The sequence below is a fragment of the Bufo bufo genome, chromosome 4, assembly GCF_905171765.1.
Source record: "Bufo bufo chromosome 4, aBufBuf1.1, whole genome shotgun sequence".
Lineage (NCBI taxonomy): Eukaryota > Metazoa > Chordata > Amphibia > Anura > Bufonidae > Bufo > Bufo bufo.
The window spans coordinates 433,931,553-433,958,688 of NC_053392.1; the positions used below are offsets into that span (position 1 = coordinate 433,931,553).

The window sequence follows — 27,136 nt, forward strand, 5'->3', positions numbered from 1 at the left end:
GATGGGGACGCTTCAAGTTAGAATATACCACGAACTGTGTACATGACTGCCCCCTGCTGTCTGGCAGCACCCGATCTCTTACAGGGGGCTGTGATATGCACAATTAACCCCTCAGGTGCCGCACCTGAAGGGGTTAATTGTGCGTATCATAGCCCCCGGTAAGAGATCAGGGGCTGCCAGGCAGTAGGGGGCACACCCCCTCCCTCCCCAGTTTGAATATCATTGGTGGCCAGTGTGCGGCCCCCCCGGCCCCCCCTCCCTCCCTTTATTGTATTATCATTGGTAGCCAGTGTGCGGCCCCCCTCCCTCCCTCTATTGTATTATCATTGGTAGCCAGTGTGCGGCCCCCCCTCCCTCCCTTTATTGTATTATCATTGGTAGCCAGTGTGCGCCCCCCCAGACCCCCTCCCTCTCTTTATTGCATTATCGTTGGTAGCCAGTGTGCGCCCCCCCCCCCCACTATGCAATATCAACAACGATCAACTTTTAATGCAATGATCAACTTTTAATGCATTTTTTGTGGACATTTACTAATATTGCGCCAGAATTATTTTTTCAAATGCGTCAAATATAATGGAGCTTTGATATGTGCCAAATATATCAACTGTTTTTCTCTGTGTTTTGAATGTCAAAGTGGGTGGGTGGGGGCTACCAAACTAAGGTATAATACACCTCATTTATCAATTTATGTTCGGTTTAAAAGGCGCAAAATGTAGCAGTAGATAAAGCTTGCTTCTGTGGTAGTGTAATTTATTTTAAAAGGCGCACGGCAGATTAAATAGATAAATAATTTTAGCCATTAAATGTCTCACATCAGCCTTAAAGTAGTCGCATGTTCTAAATCAGTTGAGCACAGATGCATTGTCGCAAATACAATGAAATGTCTCATTTTAACACTCCGGCATAATAAATGTTGCATTTGTTTATAAAATGACAGATTATTAGTCTACAATTACAAAAGACACATTGTAAAAATAGCATGCACCTTTTAATAAATGAGGTGAAACAAATCACCACTTTCGATTCCTGATGTAAGGATTTTTCTGGTGCAATATACGTCATTATTGATAAATTTCCCCCATTGTGTTTTATTATATTTTTTTACATGTTCACTTGGGAGGACCTGCACTTCTGCATTCCTGCGCTTTATGTTTTAGCACAACTCTCTCTTGAGGTTAAAGCGTGGTATTTATGATACACTTGGACATTAGTATTTTAGGCAGCATTTGCTTTTTGTGTAGGTTTATAGACTGTTTCATTGCACTAGGCAGCTTTCATGTTGTGCCATTAACTGTATTAGAACATGCACATTTGGATACATACTGTAATAATATGTGACCCCCTGCTTTATGTGTGCAACCTTACCCCTACAGAATATGGTGTATTTTATGCTATAGCCCAATAAAGTATGATATTTATTCACAATGAACCTTGTGTATAGTTGGTGTTAACTGTATCATCTACAGGTAGTATGGTTTCAGTGCCTAAGCAATTTGATGATCAGATCTTCTCCCATCTGCAGGTCTGATCACTGAATGACAATAGAGATATAATGTGATAAGCCTGTAATTTGGCCTCTCGCTGGCATCTGATCTCTGCCACTATGCAGATAATGTACTGGTGCATGTAATGTAATGGTAGTCACTGTACATTTTACATTAAAGCAAATAGTGTAATTACCTGAAATATCTCTCAAATCCAACAATTAAAGGCTATGTACACCTTTGGGGGCATTTTTTTATTTATTATTTCATTATAATTATTTTGACCTAAAAATCACCTTTTCAATTGGTTTTTATTAACAATATGGAATCCTTTTTTCTCTACAGAGCTGACATACTCTACTAGCTGCCTGTGGATTTTTTGTCATTTCCGTCATCTGAGGAGCAGACGGACAGCTTATCTCTGCTCTCTGACCTTATAAACACTCATTAAAGCTCAATCCTTATCTTACTGATAAGAATGTATGTCACGGATCAGCAGATGTGAACCCACTGTGCCACTGACTGGCTATACTCTAGACTAGAGGGGCGTGTCTAAGCAACTACCTGGTATTCACCAGAGCCTCAGATGGTGAGGATGGACTTGAGCCGTTAGGGTAGATGCAGGAGCTACTCCAGAGCAATAACCAAGTCAGTGGCAGCTGGTCTAGACGGACCAGGGAGTACCTGAGCAGGTACCTGAAGTATAAGCAGAGACGTCAGTAGCTCATACCTCTCATTTCAAATGGGCACATGGACATTTGGCCAAGCCAAGAGTGTACGTGTATGGCGGTATCAGGCAGAATAGCTGTTGGCTGAACAAGTATTCAGCTATCTACAGTGCATGACCAGCTTAAGACCAAACAGGTAAGGAGATCATTACACACAGGCATAAAAACAGCAGACATACCACAATTCACCATTGAACTGGGGCCTTAGCTTCAATGGTTTTGAAACAATATTCAGGAATAACAGCGCGGTTTAGGATAACACAGTATGGAATCCTAAGCAATAGAAATATTTCTTACCTTGCAAATAATTTTTATCTGCTGCCAAAGTGTGCACATAGATATATGACTTCAGCTTCTCCTGTTGGACTGCTTGCGTGTCAAGTGTAATGGCTTTTCTGAGAGACTGGATTTCATACGTGATAAACACACAACCTCTGGTTGCAAAAAAAGATAATGGATGACTTAAAAAATGTAAATATCATCTTCAATGCCTTTCCTTCCATAATAATGACCAACATACAGTGCCTTGCAAAAGTATTCACCCCCCTGGACTTCTTTCGTATTTTGGTATAATTACAGCCTTATGTTCAATGCTTTGTTAATCTGAATTTTATGTGATGGATCAGAACACAATAGTCTAAGTTGATGAAGTGAAATGAGAGAAATATATAATTAAAACTATTGTTTAGAAATAGAAAACAGAAAATTGGCATGAGCGTATGTATTCACCCCCTTTGTTAGGAAGCCCATAAAAAACTCTGGTGCAACCAATTACCTTCAGAAGTCACATAATTAGTGAAATGATGTCCACCTGTGTGCAATTTAAGTGTCACATGATCTGTCATTACTTATACACACCTTTTTTGAAAGGCCCCAAAGGCTGCAACACCTAAGCAAGAGGCATCACTAACCAAACACTGCCATGAAGACCAAGGAACTCTCCAAACAAGTAAGGGACAATGTTGTTGAGAAGCATAAGTGAGGGTTAGGTTTTAAAAAAATATCCAAATGTTTCATGATCCCCAGGAGCACCATCAAATCTATCATAACCAAATGGAAAGAACATGGCACAACAGCAAACCTGCCAAGAGACGGCCGCCCACCAAAACTCACAGACTGGACAAGGAGGGCATTAATCCGAGAGACTTAAGGTAACCCTGGAGGAAATGCAGAGTTCCACAGCAGAGACTGGAGTATCTGTACATAGGTCGACAATAAGCCGTATGCTCCATAGAGTTGGGCTTTATGGCAGAGTGACCAGAAGAAAGCCATTACTTTCAGCTAAAAACAAAAAGGCACGTTGTGAGTTTGCAAAAAGGCACGTGGGAGACTCCCAAAATGTATGGAGGAAGGTGCTCTGGTCCGATGAGACTAAAATTGAACTTTTCGGCCATCAAAAAAAATGCTATGTCTGGCGCAAACATAAACACATCACATCACCCAAAGAAAACCATCCCCACAGTGAAACATGGTGGTGGCAGCATCATGCTGTGGGGATGTTTTTCAGCAGCTGGGACTGGGAAACTGGTCAGAGTTGAGGCAAAGATGGATGGTGCTAAATACAGGGATATTCTTGAGCAAAACCTGTACCACTCTGTGCGTGATTTGAGGCTAGGACGGAGGTTCACCTTCCAGCAGGACAATGACACCAAACACACTGCTAAGGCAACATATGAGTGGTTTGAGGGGAAACATGTAAATGTGTTTGAATGGCCTTGTCAAAGCCCAGATCTCAATCCAATAGAAAATCTGTGGTCAGACTTAAAGATTGCTGTTCACAAGCGCAAACCATCCAACTTGAAGGAGCTGGAGCAGTTTTGCAAGGAGAAGTGGGTAAAATTCCCAGTGGTAAGATGTGGCAACTGCTCATAGAGACTTATCCAAAGCGACTTAGAGCTGTGATTGCCACAAAAGGTGGCTCTACAAAGTATTGACTTTAGGGGGGTGAATAGTTATGCACATTGGGCCAGATTTATCATTAACTCAAGTCAGAATAATAGAGTGAAAAAGTCGTGAAAAAATGCGCAAACGCTAAAACTGCGCACAAATTTGCAACTTTTTTCTGCTCTGCACTATGCTTGCCAGTTTTCTGAAAGTGGGCGTGTTTTCTTATGTAAATGAATCTCTATACAGATTTACTATTGGGACTATTTAAAAAGTTGCAAAAAAGACGCAAAAAAAATGCGCAATTTCACTCCAGTGAGGACCATGCTTATCTTATGAGACTTTTTAATAGAACATGCGACTTTTTTATAAAGATGTGCGACTTTTGTAAAGCTGCTTACTGACGGATAAACTGCTACCGTCAAACCACATTTATTACAGTCTTAAAGGGCCGATAATAATTCTGACTTGGCTAAAACTGACTTTAGCCATATGTGAAAGTGGAGTGAGCTGTCAGTCAGAGTAATGATAAATCTGGCCCATTGACTTTTTCTGTTATTTTGTCCTATTTGTAGTTTGTATCACAATAAAAAATAAAATAAAATACATCTTTAAAGTTATCCCAACTGGTAATACGTTGTGTAAGTGAGACCTTCAAATCATCAGGGCAGATTTTCATTGTTCATGTAAACAACAAAAGTTCCACAAGCAATTTCCACAAATTCTGAAGGCATTTTGATACAGTCCCTTGACATGGGATGACGATCTAGCAGATTGTCGGGAAGGAAGTGTTCCGACAATCTGCTTATCACTAGTGGAGGAGACCACTGCATTTAACATGCACCTCCAGCTCCTCCAGAGTATGGGGAGGAGCGATCGCTAATACCATCGCTCTTCCCCATACTGACTCATTGTTTTCGGCAGCAGATCACGTTTACACAGCACGATCTGCCACTGGAAAACGATTATCTCTTGTGCTGCACAAAATATATAATTACTCGAGTGTTTTGCTCGTTCATTGGGTAATTGGCAGTGCATTTACATCGCAAGATCATCGCTAAAGAGCATTACGAGTAACACTCGTTAGCGATGATCTGTTCAATCGTCGGACCGTGTAAAGGGCCCTTAAATAAGCTTTATCTGCTGAAATCAGAAAACCTATTTAACTTCATCACAAAAGTAGGACAAAAATGGAGCTCTAAGCACAATAAATATATTGTTTAAGAAGCTTGAACGTGGCATTAGGATACAAAATACAGAAAAAAATATCTGAATAAATGAAAGTTTTTTTTTACTTCCGTTCTATAGTTGATAAGGGCTCACGCACACGACTGTAATGGCTCAGTGCCCAGTATTGCGGACTGTAAACGATGGGACCACAATATACGGGCACTGGCCGTGTGCACTCCATGCTAAAGATACATTGACTTGAATGGGTCCGTGATCCGCATGATACAAACAAAGATAGGACTTCATCTATCTTTTGAAGCGCAGAGGCATGGATCGGAAGCCCATGAAAGTACCTTGAAGCACTTCCGACGGCTTTCAGGTCCATGCCTTCCCACCGCAAGAAATAGAACATGTTCTATCTTTGGCAGGATCTTGTGGATCACGAACCCATACAAGTCAACGGGTCCACACCGCAATATGGAGTGCACACGGCCAGTGCCTGTTCATTGCGGACTGCTATTTGTGGTCCACAGCACAGGCACTGAGCAATTACGCCCATGTGAATGAGCCCTAACACTGCAAATTAAATAAAGAATAGGGTGGTCTCTCAACCACAGAACATAATATAATACAATGTGCTATCATCAGCTGATACATCGGAGGCAGTAGTATGGTCTAGTTGGCAGTAGTAAGTGCAGTTACAGCATACTTCTGTTTGCATTCACTTATTAAAACAAATAATGCACTTACCCTAAAAACAGTGATCCTGTAATCCTTGCAATGTTTCCTAAAAGAAGACAATAACACATGGCACATCATAATTGTATCATCATATATATGCAGGTAATTTGTGTGGTTACAGTTCAGAGCACCTCAAAATGCAAATCCAGTTAGAAGTAATGCACTTGAGAGGGCACGGCATGACGTGACCAGGGAAATGCATCGCACTGAGCAGCTGGCTATATGCGAACAGAACTGCCTCCAGGAGGAAGATGGAGACTGAGGCAGCACTTCCATCATGACTCTCAGCTGCCTGGCATTTTGGCAATATGCATCCCTTCCTGCAGTCAGCAGATAACAGAGTTGAGGTATGTGCAATCTCCTCTGATGATAATTACAGCCCACCCTTAAAGATGTCTATGCTGTGGTTTCCATTTGCAATTCCACTTAAGCCACTCCAAATATGGGTTTGGGCCATCTTAAAGTGTACACGTGGCATGATGTTCAAAAAGCAGATGAGAGAATGGGTGCAATGGTGGGTACAATGCGTACAGTAGAGGACGAGCTATAAAGAAAAACTTTAGAGAAAACTGTACAAAATGTTACTATGCCAATCAGCAAAACGGATGTCCTGGAAACTCGTAGAAATAACAAATGACTCGTCAGGGTACCTGGAAATCTGAGGGACAAAACCCTTACAACCCAATTGTCAGACAGATTATCAGGAACAAATGTTTCTACAAATGCTGGTTCCTGCAATTCTGCCTGTGTAAAGGTGCTGTAGATCAAAATGCTCATCAGGTAAAATGATCCTTGGGGGATTGAGCTGGGCTGGGCCTAGACGGCCTGGCAAATCATTACAAAGTCCACACCAGGTGGACTGGTGTGTACCCAATTGTGGTGCATCTCACACAAGCACATATTAAGATCAGTGAGTAAAACGGTGGTTTTAATAAATTCCCTTCACGTTCCCTGCCCTTTGCTGTATCCTGCTAAACTCTGCATATCTGCTTTTGGAGGTATTCATTTCTTTGATTCCCCCAAAGAAGTCTCTTCTCCTTTCTTGCCTAGATAATAATGATAACATATTGAGACATGAGGAGCAGAAGAGCTAATGCTACATTTACATGCACCAATGGAGCACACAATTGTCGGGAAGGAAGAGTTTTTTTGCAACAATTGCCTGCCCATTAGTGGAGGTGAAGAGCTGCATTTACAAGCAGCGATCACCTCCACAGTATCAGGATGAGTGATGGCTACTGCTGACTCTCGTCCTCATAGAGCTGCATTGTTTCTGTCAGCAGATCGCTGTTTAGACTGCACGACCTACTTCCAAGAAAGAATAATTTAGGTGATCGCATTAACAATTATTTCACCCAATGAATGATCATTTTGCTCGTTCATCGGGAAATCTGCGGCACCTTTAAACGAGCAGATTATTGAGAACTAGGGTTTGTAGGAATGTTCGTCCCCGATAATTCCCTGACAATCAGTCAGTGTAAACCTGCCTTAAGTACCATTGTCCAGCCAGCTCTTAATAAAATTGTTGCTGTGTTGCAGGTAGTGCCTTATCTGTTAAGCTATACTGTATGATTTGTAGTACAAGTTGCATTTTTTAATAGTACCCTCTAAATTACCATATTCTGTACTGGAAAAAGGAAAAAAAAAATTGTATGTGGGGTGAAACTAAAGAAAATGCAATTCCATCATTTTTTTAGGTTTAGTTTTTATGGTGTTTGTTGTGAACTAAAAAAAACATACCAATTTTATTGGGTTGGGTCACCATAATAATTAAGGATGAGCGAATCAACTTCGGATGAAACATCCGAAGTCGATTTGCATAATACTTCATTTAAATACTGTACGGACTGAGCGCTCTGTACAGTATTAGAATGTATTGGCTCAGATGAGGCAAAGTTTTTACTTTGCGAAGTCTCGCGAGACTTCGCATAATAAATTAATAAATTAATTTCTACTGTAAAAAAACATTTCCCGAACTTGGGTTTGGTTCCAAGTGGTGAAAATGATGAAATTGAATAAAAAATGGCAAACTCTGATGAGGAACTGCAGCTTCCTGGCCAAGAAATCAACCATCATGACAGGCCAGGAGCTTCTTCAGGTCAGTTGCCTCAAGACGTAAAAACCACATCATCCGCCATGACACAGCTGAGAAGACACCAACGAATTTTATTGCTGATCCAAAAGTTGCACACAAGGGGCCCCTAATACCACAAGGCATGTCCCTGGGAGAAAATCCAGAAAGTGGAGAACCCCCACAAAAAAGACCCCAGGGCGCTGATGCTGAGGAGCCATTCCTTGTCCACAAAGCACCACCTGCTAAAAAAAACACCAAAGAGCTGTAAGCGACGATGTAATAGAAAGACTTGTCAAAAACAAGACAAAACAGTGAAGGATGATTTATTTTTAAATTTCAAGACCCTTAAAACATTGGACAAGAAAATGTCTGAGTCTGCTGAAGACCTTTTGAAGGCATCTCGTGAATCTTCCAAAGCCAGTCTTAAAAGGAAAGCACAGACCTCCAATGACAGTCAGTCTGGGACATTTCCACCAGCCAAAAGAGCTGTGGCAGAAAACACGTCCTCTCCTACTTCTAAAGATGTATATGAAAGAAAAAACCAGAAAGAGGCAGCGCCTCTTGTGTGGAACCTTACAGACAATAATACAGAATTGCACTGATTATGCTTACCATGTGGTGTTGTGAAAAGTCACAACACCTATGTTTCGCCTTGCTGGAAATAATCCCGTCCAGTCTGCGGGGGATGGATCTGCATCTGCTGCCTTGGTCTATGCCCTTTTTCCGTCGCTCACGGTCAAAGAGATAAAGCAGGTTTAGTTGAAAGAAGAAGATCGGACCAAATTTAAACGGCGCTGATGCGGAAGAATGACTCCGTGTTGAGATGTTACCATATAGGTAATCTTTTATTCAAAAGTCTACGCGTTTCAGGGGCGGACTGCCCCCTTCATCAGGACAATAAAACTTATTAGGATAAAACATGTGTTCTGGTGTGCTTTACTATATAAACTCTGTTTGGGCGCGATGTGCAGTGACATAGGGGGCGTGAGGGGGGCGGGTTTGTGGGCGTGGAGGAGTCCGGTGTTGCTAAGCTACTGTGACCTCCCTTACGGCCGGTATTGGTGTTCTCAAGGCAGTGGGTAGGGGAGATTAGCATAAGGGGCGGGGATAGGGCGGGTTGCAGAGCGGGGGGAGGATGTCTGTGATGTCGGGGCACTGAACATTAGACGCTGATTGCAGGCAGAGATGTTTGTGAGCGAAATCTGCTGATAAGCGGGAGGTGCCGACCAGAGGCATTATGTGCCGATCTGAGGCATTTATGGTCCCTCTTCCGATCCGCTGTTCGATAATATAGTGGCTACCGGACAGACGGATTGGAAGGCGGGACATGGGAGGAGTTCTGGCTAGTGGCAAGGGAGGAGCCAGGTTGCCTGGTGTGTGGTACGCTAGCTCTCGTTGCTATGTCCTTATGTTACGTATAAGGGGCGTAGGGGCTGGGAGTGACGTACAGGGGGCGGTGTTCATAGCCCCGATCACATGACGGTGTCATTCTATTGTGTTTATAGCGTTAGTGACCGGTATGCTTGGCTGCGGGGGTAAGGTATGCAGGCAATGTGGAGGATAGAAATGAAGAGAGGTATTTGGACGCTTATAAAATATAGTAAAATATAGTAAAAGATAAAGGGTAAAAAATGCAAATATAAGATAAAGGGGAATTTGAAAAGACATAAAAGGTTTCCCCTATATACTTGTATACACATAAATATGTATACACGTGTATACACAGGGAATAAAATGAGATACATGAATTAAATGGGTTAAATAAATAAATAAATAAATAAATGTATGTATACGGCGGTATGTTAAATAAATATATATATATATGGTGGCGGTATATGTATGTGCATGTCCTTCCAGGTGATGGCGGTATAGACGTGCATAGGGGTGTAGGGCGATCGTCATGAGCATGTGTACCCATGGACACACATATGCAGTGGGTAGTCTCCAGTCGCACACGTTCGGGCTATTGATCTTACTTTAGTCACACATATTGGAGTATTAAAATATAGTTTCCTTATTAGAGTATGGTTTCGCTCATTTCGTTTAATCCATATGGCCTCAGAGTATCTAATTGGTAGATCCAATAGACCTCTCTTCTTTGGAGGATACTGAATCTATTATATGGGTTGGGTGGTATATGGTCTATAGGAGTGATTGTTAATTTATGTCTATTTTTTTCTCGTGTGGTGGCGCAGTGTCGAGAGATGCTGTGTTTGATGCATAGTTTTTGGATGTTATGCCTATGCTGGTTGACTCTGCAGTGCAGTTCCTGTGTTGTGCGGCCTATATACTGGAGGCTGCATTCACATTCGATTAAATATATGACGTAACTACTTTTGCAAGTTAGATGGTATTTTATTGGGAAGCTAGTGCCGTTTTTTGTGGAACTAAAGGAGGTCTTATTGTGTGTGATCATGTCGCAACACAAGCATCGTTTCGTGGCGCATTTGTAGCTGCCTACGCGTTCCTTTCTAGTTATATTTTTGATTTTTGTATGCTTTTTCTGTTTGCTTGGGGCTAGGACGCTTTTTATTGTAGGAGCTCTTCTGTAGGTGATCGTAGGTATATTGGGGAGATATTTTTCAAGGTAAGGATCCTGCCTCAAGACGTGCCAATGTTTGGACAGTATTGCGCGAATCGTTTTATTAGATGTATTATATTGCATAATTAGGTTTAAATGTTTTAGATTTTCTTCCTTTTGGTCTTTGGCTACACTCAGTAGGCATTCTTTCTGCGTATTTTTTAGGCTCCTTTTGTATTCGTCTTTTAGTAGTTGGCTTGGGTAGCCTTTATCGGTGAATCTTTTTTGTATAATCTTTGCTTGTTCCTTGAACGTCTCGTTTTCTGTGCAATTACGTCTAATGCGCTTATACTGACTATATGGTATATTTTGCAGCCATTTTTTGTGGTGAAAGCTCTTATAGTGTATATAACTGTTAGGCCTCTTTCACACTTGCGTTGTTGGGATCCGGCATGCACTTCCGTTGCCGGAGGTGCCTGCCGGATCCGTAACAACGCAAGTGTACTGAAAGCATTTGAAGACGGAACCGTCTTCCAAATGCTTTCAGTGTTACTATGGCACCCAGGACGCTATTAAAGTCCTGGCTGCCATAGTAGTAGCGGGGAGCGGGGGAGCGGTATACTTACAGTCCGTGCGGCTCCCGGGGCGCTCCAGAATGACGTCAGAGCGCCCCATGCGCATGGATGACGTGATCCATGTGATCACGTGATCCATGCACTTGGGGCGCCCTGACGTCACTCTGGAGCGCCCGGGGAGCCGCACGGACGGTAAGTATGCTGCTCCCCTGCTCCCCGCTACACTTACCATGGCTGTCAGGACTTTAGCGTCCCGGCAGTCATGGTAACTATTCAGAAAAAGCTAAACGTCGGGTCCGGCAATGCGCCGAAACGACGTTTAGCTTAAGGCCGGATCCGGATCAATGCCTTTCAATGGGCATTGATCCCGGATCCGGCCTTGCGGCAAGTCTTCAGGATTTTTGGCCGGAGCAAAAAGCGCAGCATGCTGCGGTATTTTCTCCGGCCAAAAAACGTTCCGTACCGGAACTGAAGACATCCTGATGCATCCTGAACGGATTACTCTCCATTCAGAATGCATTAGGATAATCCTGATCAGTATTCTTCCGGCATAGAGTCCCGACGACGGAACTCTATGCCGGAAGACAATAACGCAAGTGTGAAAGAGCCCTTAGTATCGACCTGTTTAAAAAATGTCTTTGTTGTGACAATGTTATTAGTAATATTGATGGTAATGTCTAGGAAATCTATTTGTTGTTTCTGGAAGTTTGGAGTGAAGGTGATACCCCAGTTCGTATTATTCAGTTTTTCGTGAAATTTTAGGGCTGAGTGTTCATCCCCGTCCCAGATAATAAAAATATCATCGATGTATCTCTTATAGTAAATGATCTGCTCGTTGGTGACGTGTTCATTCTCAAAGTGGCCCATAAATATGTTAGCGAAAGCTGGCGCTACTTTCGTACCCATAGCGGTACCGCGGCATTGATGATATGTGATGCCGTTGTATATAAAGAAGTTGTTCTCTAAGATGAACCGTAAGCACTCCAATAGAAAGTTGACCTGTGGTGATTTTAGGGTGGTGTCGTTGCGTAGTGTGGCTTCTACGCACTTGATCCCTAGATTGTGTTCGATGTTTGAGTATAATGCTGTAACGTCCATGGTGAATAGTGCATAAGTGCTCCTCCATGTTATGTTTCCAATTTCTTCCATTAGCTGTCTTGAGTCATGTAGGTAACTTGGTAGATTCTGGACATATGGTTGAAGAAAGAGATCAAGGTAATGGGATAGATTACTTGTTGCTGAGTTTGTGTTTGACACGATGGGCCTCCCTGGGGTTTTTTCTGTATTCTTGTGTATTTTTGGTAAATGATAGAAGTACGGGTTTGACGGTGCTTTAGGTATAAGGAAGTTTTTTTCTTTTTTGTTTATGTATTGAGTTTTATGGGCCCTTTTAACAAGGCTTCCAAGGTTCTTAATTATATCTGGGAAGGGGTTGTTATCTATTACCTGGTAGTACTCGGTATCGTTTAGAATATTGCGTGCTTCTTTTTCGTATTCTTCTACATTTTGTATTACAATCCCACCTCCTTTATCCGCTGGGCGGATTATTAGGTTCTCATTGTTTTTAAGGCTCCTTAGGGCATATGTCTCTTGATAGGATAAGTTTCCATTTTTCGGGGGTCTCTTTGGATTCTGCTCAGAGGCAATTTTCTTAATGTCTGCTGATATTAGGTCAAAGAATGTCGGTATAAAATGTCCCTGACTTTGGACTGGAAAGAAACAAGATTTAGGACGCACTTCCTGATGTTTAAAAGTTTCAGATTCCTCTATGTTTATGCTCATCATAGTGTCTTTTTTGTTTCTTGTTTTCTCATGTTCAAAATGTCTTTTTATTGTCAAGTTTTTTCTAAATTTTTGGATGTCTAGGTACAGTTCGAACATATTGACATTGTTATAGGGACAGAAAGAGAGACCCTTTTGAAGGAGGCTATTCTCTGACTTTGTGAGTTCGTGCGATGATAAATTGAAGATTTTCACCGTCGGTATGAGGGTGATTTCAGTAGGGCCATTTTCCTTTTTATTTATGTTCTTTTTGTTCTTCTGGTGTTTGCCTCCCCTGCATCCTCGGGTTCGTATTTTCTTTTCCCTGGGGTGGGTTTGAAGAATTTTGTTATGTGCTGGGTGTTCATTTTTTGGGTGTCCACCAGTTCTTTGTGTTTCGTTGTGGTGCTGGGTATTTGTGTTGTCTGTTTGATATGGTCTAAAAAAGGAACCAGGGCTGATGCTCCTGCCATGGTGTTGTCGATAATAATTACAGACTCGTATTCGCTGTTTTGTTCTTGGGTCGAGGTCTGGTGTATTGTAAGGAGGGAATTGTTAAAATCGTCGTCTAGTAGGAGGTTTGGACTTGGTGACTTTATGTTTGGGCTGCCATCTGATAGCAGGTTGAGTGCCTCACTGATTTGGGTGTTTTTCTTTGGGCTCGGTGTTCTGGGTAACGGAGCTGTTACCGTACCTATTTTGGTATCTGTTTTTGTGGCGTGTCTCATTTTATGTTCGAAATATTTCGTTTTTAGTGCTTTAAATCTGACTAAGAATTCATCGTTTGTTGAATCTGAGTCAGTGTAGCTTGTGGAATGGTTGGGGAGCTCCTCTGGTGGGGTTGCCTCCTTTGGTTTTTGTGTATGTTTAGCTTCTATTGTCATATTGTTCGTATTGGAAGTTGTCAGTATGATATTATTTTTCTGAGGAGGTAAGGGGACTGGCAGAGGTGGGATATTGCTTTTCTGAGGAAGTAAGGGAACTGGCAGGGGTGGGATAATACTTTTCTGAGGAAGTAAAGGAACTGGCAGAGGTGGGATATTACTTTTCTGAGGAAGTAGGGGAACTGGCAGAGGTAGGAGACTACTCTTAGATGCTTGGTTAGTTGGGGAGTTTGTCATGCCTGCCTTTTCCAGCGCGATGGATGTATTTTGTAGTGTATATGGACTTCTAAAGATGTAGGAAGCCCGGAGCTGGGAACACCACAAGTGGAGATGGCCTATAACCACAGAGCACAGAACAACTGGTCTCCAAAACACTTATCCATCCTGAAGAGCAGTGGCCAGGAAGGCATGCTGGACAATGACATCATTAACAAGGACCAGGATCTCCTGCAGAATCAGTTTGGGGACTTTGATGGCGTGCAGCCCGCCACTGCTATTCTCGTTCCAGGGTACAGTGTGCTAAAGAAGGCCATACAAATCCACTACAATGAGGACAGGGTGCACTGGCTGACCACCTGCGTCAAAAATGGCAACATCCTAGGGGCCGACAGCATCAAGACAAGCAATTGCCTCTATCTGTTTGCAAGCAGATTAATAACATCTACAGTGTACGGGTCAATGAGCCCCTGAAACATCTAATATTTCTCAACGTGGATCAGCAGAGAAACACCTATGACTGTGAGGTGTTCGCCATAGCATTTGCCTTTCAGTTTCTGGCAGATGACGGTGAACCCACAGCGATTTTCCAGCACAACGTCATGAGAGACCATCTAATATCCTGCCTGCAGAATGGCAGGATCACAGGCTTTCCCAAACAGGTCAATTAGCAACTCAAGGTCTTTCATGAAATGTCGAGTCTATGATGGGCCAAGAGATCGCCCTGACCTGAAGCCTGATATTACAAAAAACAGACCTGGATCCTCTACATCACCAAAGCTAGAGTCTCTACCTAACCCCAGATTACAACTGCTGACCCATGGTACAGGTCTAGAACCCACAGACTTGTTGGCATCAGTAAGTAATTAGTGACTTTTCTAAGTTTGATCATCTTCATGTACTGATTGTAATAATGTCTTCTCATGTGATAATATATGTATGTGTAGTAGGTACTTAGACAACCACCAAAGGGTCAGAATAATCACACCCCACAAACACTGGTCTTTTAGCTTATGGGCCCCATAACTTTGCTGCATCTACAGTTATACCTATTAATGAGGGGGTGTCCTAATTTATTATTTTAACTCGGTCCTAGAGACCTGATTATCAGGCAGTTGTGTCCCGGTAACATGTGTCAGACTATTAGATGATAGGGACCGCATCCATGAGAAGACCTTGTATCTTCATTGGGTATATTGATGATTTGTGATTTTTCTGCTTCTTTATATTTATGTTGTTTTCTGTATAACACAGCAATATCCACTGGAAATAAAAACAGCATGGGGTTAAGAAGGCAATTACAGCAGATTGGATCACCAGAGGTCTGAGACAAAATGAGGCGCAGAATAAACCATCTCCTGATCTTCACCAGTGACCCCTGCTAGAAGATTTTGGTTTTAAGAATCAAAAAGATCCCTAAATAAGGTAAGATCCTTGTTACAGGAGTCATAAAATGCAATGTGATTTCTGACAGGAGCTCATAATAATAACAGACATGATGCCAAGTTCTGGTGACACCAGAGTGATGACACAGAATAGTTTAGGGTTTAGAATCTCCACAAAGATGAGCAGAGCAGTGGCCATTAGTGGAAATTCATCCAAATCGCCTGATACATGGCATATAAGTATGATAAAATTCTAACTGCCTGCAGTTACCTCTTGGGGGAGCTCCCATTGACCTTGATATGTAGATCACATAAGGGAGGGCCGCATTTTTGATTTTGGACCTAAACGTCCAGTTGCGGCTGAGTTGGACACAGAAGTGTCGTCCTCTGAATGTGACATGGACGCCGAACAGGCGAGTGGATCTACAAGAGGACGGGGGGGTTATAGACGAGGAGGTCGTAGAGCTCGCAGCTCCCAGCAGGGAGGTAGATCTGGGAGAGGTTCCCGTGGAGGTTTTTTAGATTTCCCACCGGTGTCAGACTATCTATTGCGCCAGAAGAAAGCTCCCTAGGCCCCCAAGTAGACGAACTTCAAGTCATCAATTTGTCTAAACGTGCACTTTCTACCACAGAGATGGGGCTTCTCAAGAGAGGACTCTCATTTGTACCCCTTCAAAAATTTAACTTATTCAACTGGGTGAAAGATTTGCAGCTTTTTGCACGTAGATTAAAATGGAGAAAGTTTTGTAAAATCCATGACAGGAGAAGATGTCATGAGCTGGGTATCGAGGTAGAGGATTTGCAGGATGTCCAGCTGTTGGCAGGATTATCTGAAGAGGGTGACAGAATAATAGGGGATGTTCCATTTACGGATCTGAGGAATCCATCCAAAATATTCCCCCCTGTCAGTGATAGTACCCCAATTGATACCTTCCTACATGTAGTCACACAGGACCTCCAAAAACTAGAGGATATACCCCTGGGAAGGGATAACCTGACATCAGCTGAGAGACAATCCTTAGAGGTACTTGAGAGGGATACGTCTATTGTTATTAAGCCCTCCGACAAAGGAGGCAACATTGTCGTGATGGAGCAGGAGGACTATCATCTAATGTGTCTCGGCCTACTTGAGGACCCTAAAACTTATAGACGTCTCTCAACCAACCCTACCCCTATATTCAGGCATGAGCTTGCGACTTTGCTGAATCAGGCCTTTGATGACAGGCTAATCAGCAAAAATGAACTGGCTTACTTGCTTCCTATAGCGCCTGTTGTAGCCACATTTTAGTCTGCCCAAACTGCACAAATCAGGACCAGTGCTGACGGGCAGACCCATCGTCTCGGGCATAGGCGGTCTCACTGCGAATGTGAGCACGTATTTGGACATCATTTTGCGTCCATTTGTGACGTCATTACCGTCCTATGCCCGAGATACGATGGATGTGCTACAACGGCTGGATGGGATTCAGTGTGAGGAAGGTGTTCTCCTCACTAGCTTGGATGTTGAGGCCTTGTACAGCTCTATACCCCATGACTCTGGGTGTAGGGCTGTCGAGGCCTTCATCCAACAGAGAGGTGAACATTGTCGTCGGCATAACATCTTCCTTTTACAATTGTTGGATTTTGTCCTCAAACACAACGTCTTTCTCTTTGATCAACACATCTACCACCAGCTCAGGGGCGTCGCAATGGGCAGTCCCTGTGCCCCGACGTTTGCCAATTTGTACCTGGGCTGGTGGGAGAGGGAAGTTGTGTTTGGTGATGATATGGAGCAGTATACATCTTGTGTGCAAATGTGGATTAGGTACATTGATGATGTGCTAATACTGTGGAAAGGGACACGAGAACACTTTAAGGCATTTGTGGCGGCACTGAATGTGAATCAGATGGGGTTATTTTTTACATCTGAAGTACAAGAACAACAGATTGCGTTTTTGGATTTGATGATCTCCATTGGAACCGACAGAAAAATTACCACTAACCTATTTAGGAAGAAAACCTCGACCAATAATCTCCTACAATGGGAAAGTGGTCACCCCCTGGCCCTAAAAAGAGGTATCCCGAAGGGACAGTACCTTAGGGCCAGGAGGAATTGTTCGGAGCTAGGTGATTTTAGAGCCGCTGCATCTGACCTTAGAGGTCGATTCACCAATCGGGGGTATCCACAATATACCCTGAAACAAGCGTTCCATCACTCTATGAGTACAGCCCGCACCCAACTCTTGGTTCCAAAACCAAGAAGCATCGAAGACCCTACGCCTAGAATTGTCGCAACGTTTGATAAAGCTCACAAAAATGTTCGTGACATTTTACAAAATCATTGGTCCATATTGCAATCTGACCCAGATATTGGGGGATCAATTCCGGATTATCCTTCAATTACGTACCGACGTAGTTCTAATCTACGTGACCACCTGGTACACAGCATATACACACAACCTAAGTCTGAAACCTGGTTGAAAAATACCCTCAAGGGCACTTTTCCCTGTGGTTCATGTATTATGTGCAGGAACGTCCTGAGAGGCGGATTTTTTAGCAGCCATACAACAGGAAAAAGGTACAATATACGTTATTTCATCAGATGTACACTGGCCAGCTGCATACTATAGTGACACTATCAGAGTTTATTGTTGTATCGGGTTGCCCCTCCCCGCTGGTCACATGTGAACAGATGGGGATCGGTACCTACTTTTTCTGGCTAACACATACTCCGATGGATCGTTACAAGTGGATACGCTTGGTATCAGGTGACAATATGAGGGCCGCGATCTTCATTCCCCCTTCTACTGCGCTAAGCGTCATATGTTCCAGGAAGGGTAAGAATCATGACGGCATCGGCCGGTCAGAGGGCGGAGCTATCGAGCCCGCCCCTCACCTCTGATTGGAGATGTCACAGGCACACCCCTCCCGATAGGCGGGGCTTTGGCCATATGAACTCGGCGTTGTATCGGCCGCGCGCGGCCATCACAGCACCAAAGCCATAGCACACCACAGTGCGGCTTATTGTCTTGACACAGTCATTAAATAGCTCCTGAAGATACGTGACAATCACAAGTCACGGTGAAACGCGTAGAGCTGTTGCTTATTAATCAGGACACGGCTCTCCAGGCAGGGTTGCACTTGCTGCAGTATTTCCTATAGCCTTGGAGTGTGTATGTGATGTATGGATGGTAGCCAAAACATACTGGCTACAGGTGTGTGGATGGAGCCAAAATATACTGGCTATGAGTGACTGTTATTAGCCATAACTACTGGCTGCCGATATATGGTTGTTACTTATATACTGGCCGCAGGCTGCACATCTAGATTAGCCTGGACTCCTATACAGCATAAGGATATTTATTAGGCCAACTGATATACCAGGGTGATCTTAAGTATTTAGTTATTTGCGACCCAACCACCAGGTGGCATAACCATATCTGCAGATAATCATTAGGGTCACTCCAACACACACATGTGTGTTCATTCACATCGGTTTCCGTGCCCTTTACTCTGACTTGCTTTCTCATAGCAACTACCAGCTAGCAAGTTGAGGTTCTAGCCCAGTCTCTCAACTGCACAGAGGAGTTATTGTTACCCCTCCCTGTGCAGCTTGGAGATTGGTTGCCTGATAGTCACAGACAGTGACATATAGGCTTTTTTGCCCCTTTTAAACAGACTTTTAATAAAGGTTTTGTTTTTTTATTTTAACGTACATCAGGCTGTGATATTATTAGTATTTTGGTACGTCTACTTATCCAATTATTTAGTGTGAATTTGATATGTAGATCACCTTGAACAGTGGCTCCAAGAATTATTATTTTTTTAAATTCGCTTTATTGAACACAAAGTCAAATACAATGTCTTTCAGGTTCGAATATAACCTTATAATGTACATCAGCATAATAAAAATAAGTTGTATAAGAGAAAATAAACAGGAAATAAATAAAAAACATTCAACACCTGTGCCGTGTCGGGAGATTCATTCCCATCTCTAGAGGGAAGGACCATATCGCAAGAATAGTGGTAGCAATGATAACAGAGGTGGTACATCTAGATCTGTTGATTCCCATCTCTTCTATCCTGTTAAACATTACAAGTGTCTAGTCTGTTCCGCTTGCAATGCCTCTGTCAATCTGCGAGCAGAGTAAAGTGTTTGTGTAGATGAACACCATACACCCCACACCTTTTGGAATTTAGGTATACAGCCTCTGTTTTTGAACACTATATTCTCATACGGGATCACAGTGTTGACCAATAGTTTCCATTGTGTTAGTGTGGGTGCTCTGTCTCCCATCCATCTAATGACTATCGCCTTTCGTGCCAAAAATAGGGTTTCTCTCAAAAATACCCTGGTATGATGGGAGTATAGAATCTCGTCCAGAATACCAAAGAGGCAAACCTTGGGATGAAGTGGTACTGTACACCTCAACAGGTCTGTGAGTAGAGTCACCACCTCCTCCCAAAATGTATTTACATATGGGCAAGCCCATATAAGATGCCAAAAATCAGCATTTTCTGATGCACATCTATGGCACCTGGAGTGGGCAAGCCTGCCCATCCTGTGCAGCCTCAGTGGGGATAAATAGCTCTGATGTATTATGCATAGTTGTATCAATTTATTGTTTATGGCTGGCGATACTAGTGTGGGAGATTCTAGAATTTCCTCATTGTCTTCATCAGACAAATCTGGGATTACTATCCTCCATTTTGACAGTGCCTGCATCGGGTTACCTTTTAGTTTGACACATAGGAGATGGGTGTAAGGTGCCGATATAAAGCCACGTGGGCCTTGAGAGCGTATGACTTCAATCATCGGGAATGTGGACAATAGGACTGGGGTATCACGATAGTGTGTTTGCATAGCATGTCGAATTTGCAGAAACCTATAAAATGCATTACTGGGTAACTCGTGTCTGCGACTCAGAGACTCAAAATCATTAAAGACGTTATCATTGTACAAGTCCCCCAGGGTGACAACCCCACGCTCCTTCCAAAATGCACCGTCCTTCAGTAACATCAGATCAGGAAACATGGGGTTATCCCAGACCGGGGTCTCGATCCAGATCAGACCCAACTTTATGTAAGTGTTTACACGCCGACCATACTTGAACAGCCACCCTGTGAATAGGTAGCAGACTACGGGGAAACAATTTAGGTTGTTCTAGAACTGGCCATAGAGTTGTGAGATCTAAGTATTCAGCAAGATGACGCTCTTGTCTGCACAGAGTGCCAGTTGGTAATAACCAGGACTTTATATTTATCAGTTGCCCAGCTAGGTAATATAGGTATATATCTGGTAAAGACATGCCACCTTCCTTCTTAGGACGCGTCAAGTTTAGTATAGACAACTTCGGTCTATTTGTACCCCAAATGAAAGGTGACATTAAGGATGCGAGTTTCTGAAAGAATGTCTTTGGGACCACATAGGGGGCGTGTTGCAATATATACAGGCATTTGGGTAGGATAATTAATTTTCCCATATACTGAGAGTGGTAGCCCTCGCCATACCCCAAATTTATCTTTGCAGTATTCTAGGAGAGGGTGAATATTCAATATGTGGTAGGAGGCGGCATCCTTGGTTATATATATACCCATGTATTTATAGCTAGGCACCACGGGTAGTTCTCCCTGGGGGAATGCATCGTCTAGTGAGTATAGGGGACACAAGGTCGATTTGGACCAGTTAATCCTCAGTCCAGAATACTGGCTAAATGCTTCAATTATAGAGATTGCTCTGGGGAGTGTGGATTCTGTCTGAGACATAAATAACACTATGTCATCAGCATATAAGCCGACCCTATCCTCCTGCTCTCCTATGCAGATTCCATAAAATTGTGGGTCTATTATGATTCGCATAGCCAACGGCTCTATGGCCAAGGCGAACAGTAGCGGCGACAGAGGACATCCCTGTCATGTACCTCGCCCTAAGCTGAAGCTATCGGACATCAACCCATTGACCAATATACCTGCCTTGGGATGTTTGTATAACATAGCTATCCATTGGATAAAATTAGGGCCGAATCCAAATTTTTTAAGAACCTGAAATAGATAGGGCCACTCAACGGAGTCGAACGCCTTTGCGGTGTCGAGAGACGCTAATGCCCAGCGTTCCCCTTTCTGTAATCCAATTTGAGTTACTACCTGTACCCATCTGATATTATCAGTGGTAGATCTACCGGGCAAGAATCCAGACTGATCCGGATGAACCAACATGCTAGCCACTTTTCCAAGGCGCATGGCCAGAATCTTTGATTTTATAATCGATATTCAATAAAGATATCGGTCGATACGATCCACACTCATCTGGATCCTTGCCCGGTTTAAGGAGAATCACTATGGTGGCGTCATACAGAGATGGTGGCAAGCAGCCTTTATGAAACGCGTCCTCATACATCCGGATTAGCAATCGGTTGATGTGAGCAGCATATTTAACATAAACCTCTAGAGGCAGTCCGTCAGGGCCGGGTGATTTACCCCTAGCTAGTTGTGCTATAGCATCCGCTAATTCCTGAGTGGATATAGGGGCTTCTAAGCCACCTACCGCCTCGTGTGGCAGTGTGGGGAATACAGATCATCAAGATACTGTGTGACCTCATCTATCTCATAGTTTACTTTAGTCTCATATATATATCTTTATAGTACTCTTGAAACCTACCAGCTATAGGTTCAGGGTCTGATAACCTCTGACCATCTGAGGCCTTGATACGTAGTACCGTCGGGGATGCCTGATTTTGTCTGACTATTTGAGCGAGCAATTTACTAGATTGATTGCCCATTTCGAAGTATGTTTGTTTTGTGAAGAACATTTTACGTTGGGCTTTCTCTTTAAGCAGGGTCAGGTACTGACTCCCCAGGGATAACCAAGATTCCCTATTCAAATTAGTGGGGTCAGCAATATATGCTGCTTCTAGTCTAGAGCATTCCGCTGCCAGTCTTTCTTCCTGTCTAGCTGCCGATTTTTTTATGAAAGATATGGTGGATCTCAGGCATCCCCTAAGGTATGCTTTCATAGTCTCCCAAAGTAATGAGTAGTCTGTGACATCTCCATGCCCCTCTATAAAGACTTTCAACTGGTCAGGAATGCGATCAGAAGGTCCAAACATGGACAGCCAGAAAGGATTTATCCGTGTTGAGCATCTGATCCCATCCCCTCCCATCCGCAACACCAGCTGTATCGGTGAATGATCTGATATGCCCCTTGGTCCATATTCTATGCAATATGTCAGTGAGCACATAGGTGAATTACCAAAGGCGTAATCTATTCGTGACAGTGCATTGTGGCTAGTCGAGTGGCACGAATATTGTCTAGTGTCAGGGTATTTAAGTCGCCACATGTCCATCCATCCCACCTCCCCTATCAATGCGGCCAGAGATGTCGTACTACTGGGGCGGTTATCAGAGGTCTCAGCCAAGTGGTATCTATCTAAGTCCTTGTCTAAGGTCAGATTAAAGTCACCAAGACAGACCATACGAGCTGAGGGATACGAAGCCGCAAAGCTCACGGCCTGCTGAACAATCTGAAGAGAGGAAGGTGGCGGTATGTATACACCCAGAATGACATACAGTATACAGTTAATATAGGCAGCTACAAACACAAATCTCCCAGCCGGGTCAATCTGGCTGGCCTCTATTTCCCATCTAAGAGACTTATGCACCAGCAGTGACACCCCTCTAGACAAACTGGAATAACAAGAAAGTTGCACCCATTGGACCAGGGTTTCTGGGTACGTCTAGTAGTATCTGCCGTTAGGTGGATTTCCTGCAAACAGAGTATATGTGGATTGAATCTTCTGATTGCAGAAAAGACCATGGCGCGTTTTCTGGTACTGCCCAGTCCCCTAATGTTCCAGGACATTATACGTATTTCCGACATGATAATCTAATGAAAAGGAGCTTGTTGCTCCCCTGTCTCACTCTCTGTAACCTACCCCTCCCGACCTGGCACATAATGCACAACATTTGAACAATCAAGTGTAACGTGGTATGGGTGAAAAGCGTCTGCATGGTTTAACACTAAAACATCTGTAACACTCTTAACTGCTAAAGACAAGACGCTTCACCGATTGTGTAGCAATTCAAGAAAACGGGGTGTGCGAATGGTGAATAACCAATAGCACGGCTCCCATAATTTTAACTATGGAAGTGTGTAAGAAAGCAGGGGTTTTGGCGACTTGTATCATGAACACTGAGCTCCAAACCCTACAAAAAAATATATGAAAATAAATCAGCCCACGATTATAAGGTGTATTCTGTTTATGTTGGATACAGCAGTGGGTCCCAGAACAAGAATAACAGCTATAACAGTCAATGGCATTGATAAGTGTTGGTATCGCTGTTAGAAACATGGGCCCAAGTTTAATACAGTTAAAGTGATTACAATGACCCACAGTGACCAGGAGTAAATTGTGTGTCACTTGTTCAGTCATAATTAGTTATATTTTTTGAACCAGAGCGGGGGTCTCACTATGTCCCTGCAATGAATATGGGATACAGCTAGAGGTGATGACTCTACCACAAGTCAGTGACATGGTGGCCACCGTGTCAGGATCAGATGACCTGCGCTTCAGCAAGAGGCAATTTTTGGGCGCAGTCTCTGCACTTACCCACCGGACTATCTGCTGTCAGACGTATTCACTAAAGAAGTGACTTTCCTGCTGCATTAAGAGGCAGATTCCGGGCTCGGTCTCTGCATTCATCACTGGACTTGTCAATCACCTGACTTTCTGCAGTCAGATGTATTTACCAAAGAAGTGAGTTTCCTGCTGCATCAAAAGGCAGATTCCAGGCTTGGTCTCTGCAGAAGTCAAGACACTTTACAAAATCTACCATCCTTGTCACGTGCCATCGTTTTCCTTCACCGCCTAGGGGAAGGGCAGTCCTTCAGCCATGGTTCCCTAGAGGTTTCTTCCAATGGGGTTTTTTCCTCTCCTGAGTGCTGAATGCCCAACATTTCATGAGTCAAAGGCCCATCATTAACAGGGCCACATTTAAGACCAGTGCGCTGACTTCTAATGAGAACATCTACTGTACATTTTATACCTTGCAGTAGGGGTGGGCGATATAGGCGGACCGCGATATGACCGGTAGTGAATGATCGTGCTCTCGGCACTCACCATGTTCTCCTGAGCCGGCACAGTGGAGAAGGAGGGAGTCCCTCCCTCCCCAGTGTGCACGGCTGCCGCTGGCCACCAATAAGAACAGAGTAGGAGGAGGAGGGGAGGAACTGTGGCCACTGTGCCACCAATGAGAACAGAGAGGAGGAGGGGAGGGACTGAATACAAACGTAGCATTTATGTGCCGGCCATATCCCGGCCCCTATGACTGCACGCTGCGATCCGCCGCAATTAACCCCTCAGTTGAGGGGTTAATCGCGTGGATCACAGCATCCTGTCAGAGGTCGGGTGACGGGAATGTTCTTCAGTCTCTGCATTGGTGGCAGTGGGCAGTTCCGATTGGAGTCCCAGCAGTGTAATGCTGGGGCTCCGATTGGTTACCATGGCAGCCAGGAGTCACACTACTGAAGTCCTGGCTGCCATGGTATGTTAGTGAGCAGCATTATACTCACGTGCGCCGTGGCACCCGGTCGCTCCTTCTTCTGTCTGTGCAGCGCATTGCTAATGATTATAGCATTAGCAATGCGCCGCACAGACCTATGAGAAGAAGGAGCGCCCGGCGGCCATGGCACACGTGAGTATAATGCTGCTCACTAACATACCATGGCAGCCAGGACTTCAGTAGTGTCCTGGCTGCCATGGTAACCGATCGGAGCCCCAGCATTACACTGCTGGGACTCCGATCGGAACTGCCCACTGCCACCAATGATGAGGGGGGAGGAGGGGGACCCTGTGGCCACTGCCACCAATGATTAATACTGGGGAGGGAGGGGGGGTGGGTTTGAGTTACCAGAGGGGGCTGATAAGAGGGAGAGGCTGGGTGGCTGATCAGAGGTTGGGGGCGGATCAGAGGCTGGGGGGGCAGATCAGAGGCTGGGGGGCTGATCAGAGGCTGGGGGGCACATGAGAGGCTGACTGCCATGGTCAGCTCCCTGCTGTTGTGTGCACAAAACACAGGGCAGCAGGGAGAGTGTAAAGTCCTATTCACCCTAATAGAGCTCTATTAGGGTGAAAATGACAAGGGTTCTAGCCCTTAAGGAGGCTAATAGTTATTAAATAAAAAGTAAAAAAAAAAAAAAACTTAAACCCCCTTAATGACCAGACCACTTTTTACAATTCTGCACTACACTACACTACACTACTTTCACGGTTTATTGCTCGGTCATGCAACTTACCACCCAAATAAATTTTTCCTCCTTTTCTTCTAAATAATAGAGCTTTCATTTGGTGGTATTTCATTGCTGCTGACATTTTAACTTTTTTTGAAATTAATCAAAAATAATTAAATTGTTCACTTTCTGTTGTAAAATTTTTCAAATAAAACTACATTTCTATATCAATTTTTCTCAAAATTTATTGTTCTACATGTCTTTGATTAAAAAAAAATGCAATAAGTGTATATTTATTGGTTTTGGTAAAAGTTATAGCGTTTACAAACTATGGTGCAAAAAAATTATTTAAGCACTTTGACTTTCTGAGCACCTGTCATGTTTCCTGAGGTTCTACAATGCCAAGACAGTAGAAACACCCCACAAATGACCCCATTTCGGAAAGTAGACACCCTAAGGTATTCGCTGATGGGCATAGTGAGTTCATGAAAGTTTTTATTTTTTGTCACAAGTTAGCGGAAATTGATATTTTTTTTTTCTTACAAAGTCTCATATTCCACTAACTTGTGACAAAAAAATTAAATTTTACATGAACTCACCATACCCCTCACGGAATACCTTGGGGTGTCTTCCTTCTAAAATGGGGTCACTTGTGGGGTATTTATACTGCCCTTGCATTTTAGGGGCCCTAAAGCGTGAGTAGTAGTTTGGAATCCAAATGCGTAAAAATACCCTTTGAAATCCTAAAAGTACTCATTGGAATTTGGGCCCCTTTGCGCACCTAGGCTGCAAAAAAGTGTCACTCATGTGGTATCGCCGTACTCAGAAGAAGTAGCGCAATGTGTTTTGGGGTGTATTTTTACAAATACCCATACTGTGTGTGAGAAATATCTCTGTAAATGACAACTTTTTTCATTTTTTTATACAAAGTTGTCAATTTACTGAGATATTTCTCTCACCCAGCATGGGTATATGTAAAAATACACCCCAAACCACATTGCCCTACTTCTCCTGAGTATGGCGATACCACATGTGTGACACTTTTTTGCAGCCTAGGTGCGCAAAGGGGCCCAAATTCCAATGAGTACCTTTTAGGAGGGCATTTTTATTCCAGACTTCTTCTCACGCTTTAGGGCCCCTAAAATGCCAGGGCGGTATAAATACCCCACATGTGACCCCATTTTGGAAAGAAGACACCCCAAGGTGTTCCGTGAGGGGCATGGCAAGTTCATAGAAGTTTTTTTTTTTTGGCACAAGTTAGCGGAAATTGATTTTTTATTTTTTTTTCTCACAAAGTCTCCCTTTCCGCTAACTTGTGACATAAAGTTCAATCTTTTATGGACCCAATATGCCCCTCAGCGAATACCTTGGGGTGTCTTCTTTCCAAAATGGGGTAATTTGTGGGGTGTTTGTACTGCCCTGGCATTTGAGGGTCTCCGCAATCATTACATGTATGGCCAGCATTAGGAGTTTCTGCTATTCTCCTTATATTGAGCATATGGGTAATGA

General features: G+C 43.5%; 1 protein-coding gene across 2 annotated transcripts in view; it reads right to left on the minus strand.

The window, feature by feature from the left end:
• SERAC1 (serine active site containing 1) overlaps positions 1-27,136 on the minus strand; it is a 354,636-nt gene that overhangs the window by 218,227 nt on the left and 109,273 nt on the right. For both annotated transcript variants that reach the window (XM_040429358.1, XM_040429357.1), the window contains exons 3-4: positions 6,017-6,053; positions 2,510-2,646 (exon numbers count right to left, since the gene is read on the minus strand). In XM_040429358.1, coding sequence (XP_040285292.1) covers positions 2,510-2,646; positions 6,017-6,053 — 174 coding nt within the window. The remainder of the gene's footprint in view (positions 1-2,509; positions 2,647-6,016; positions 6,054-27,136) is intronic.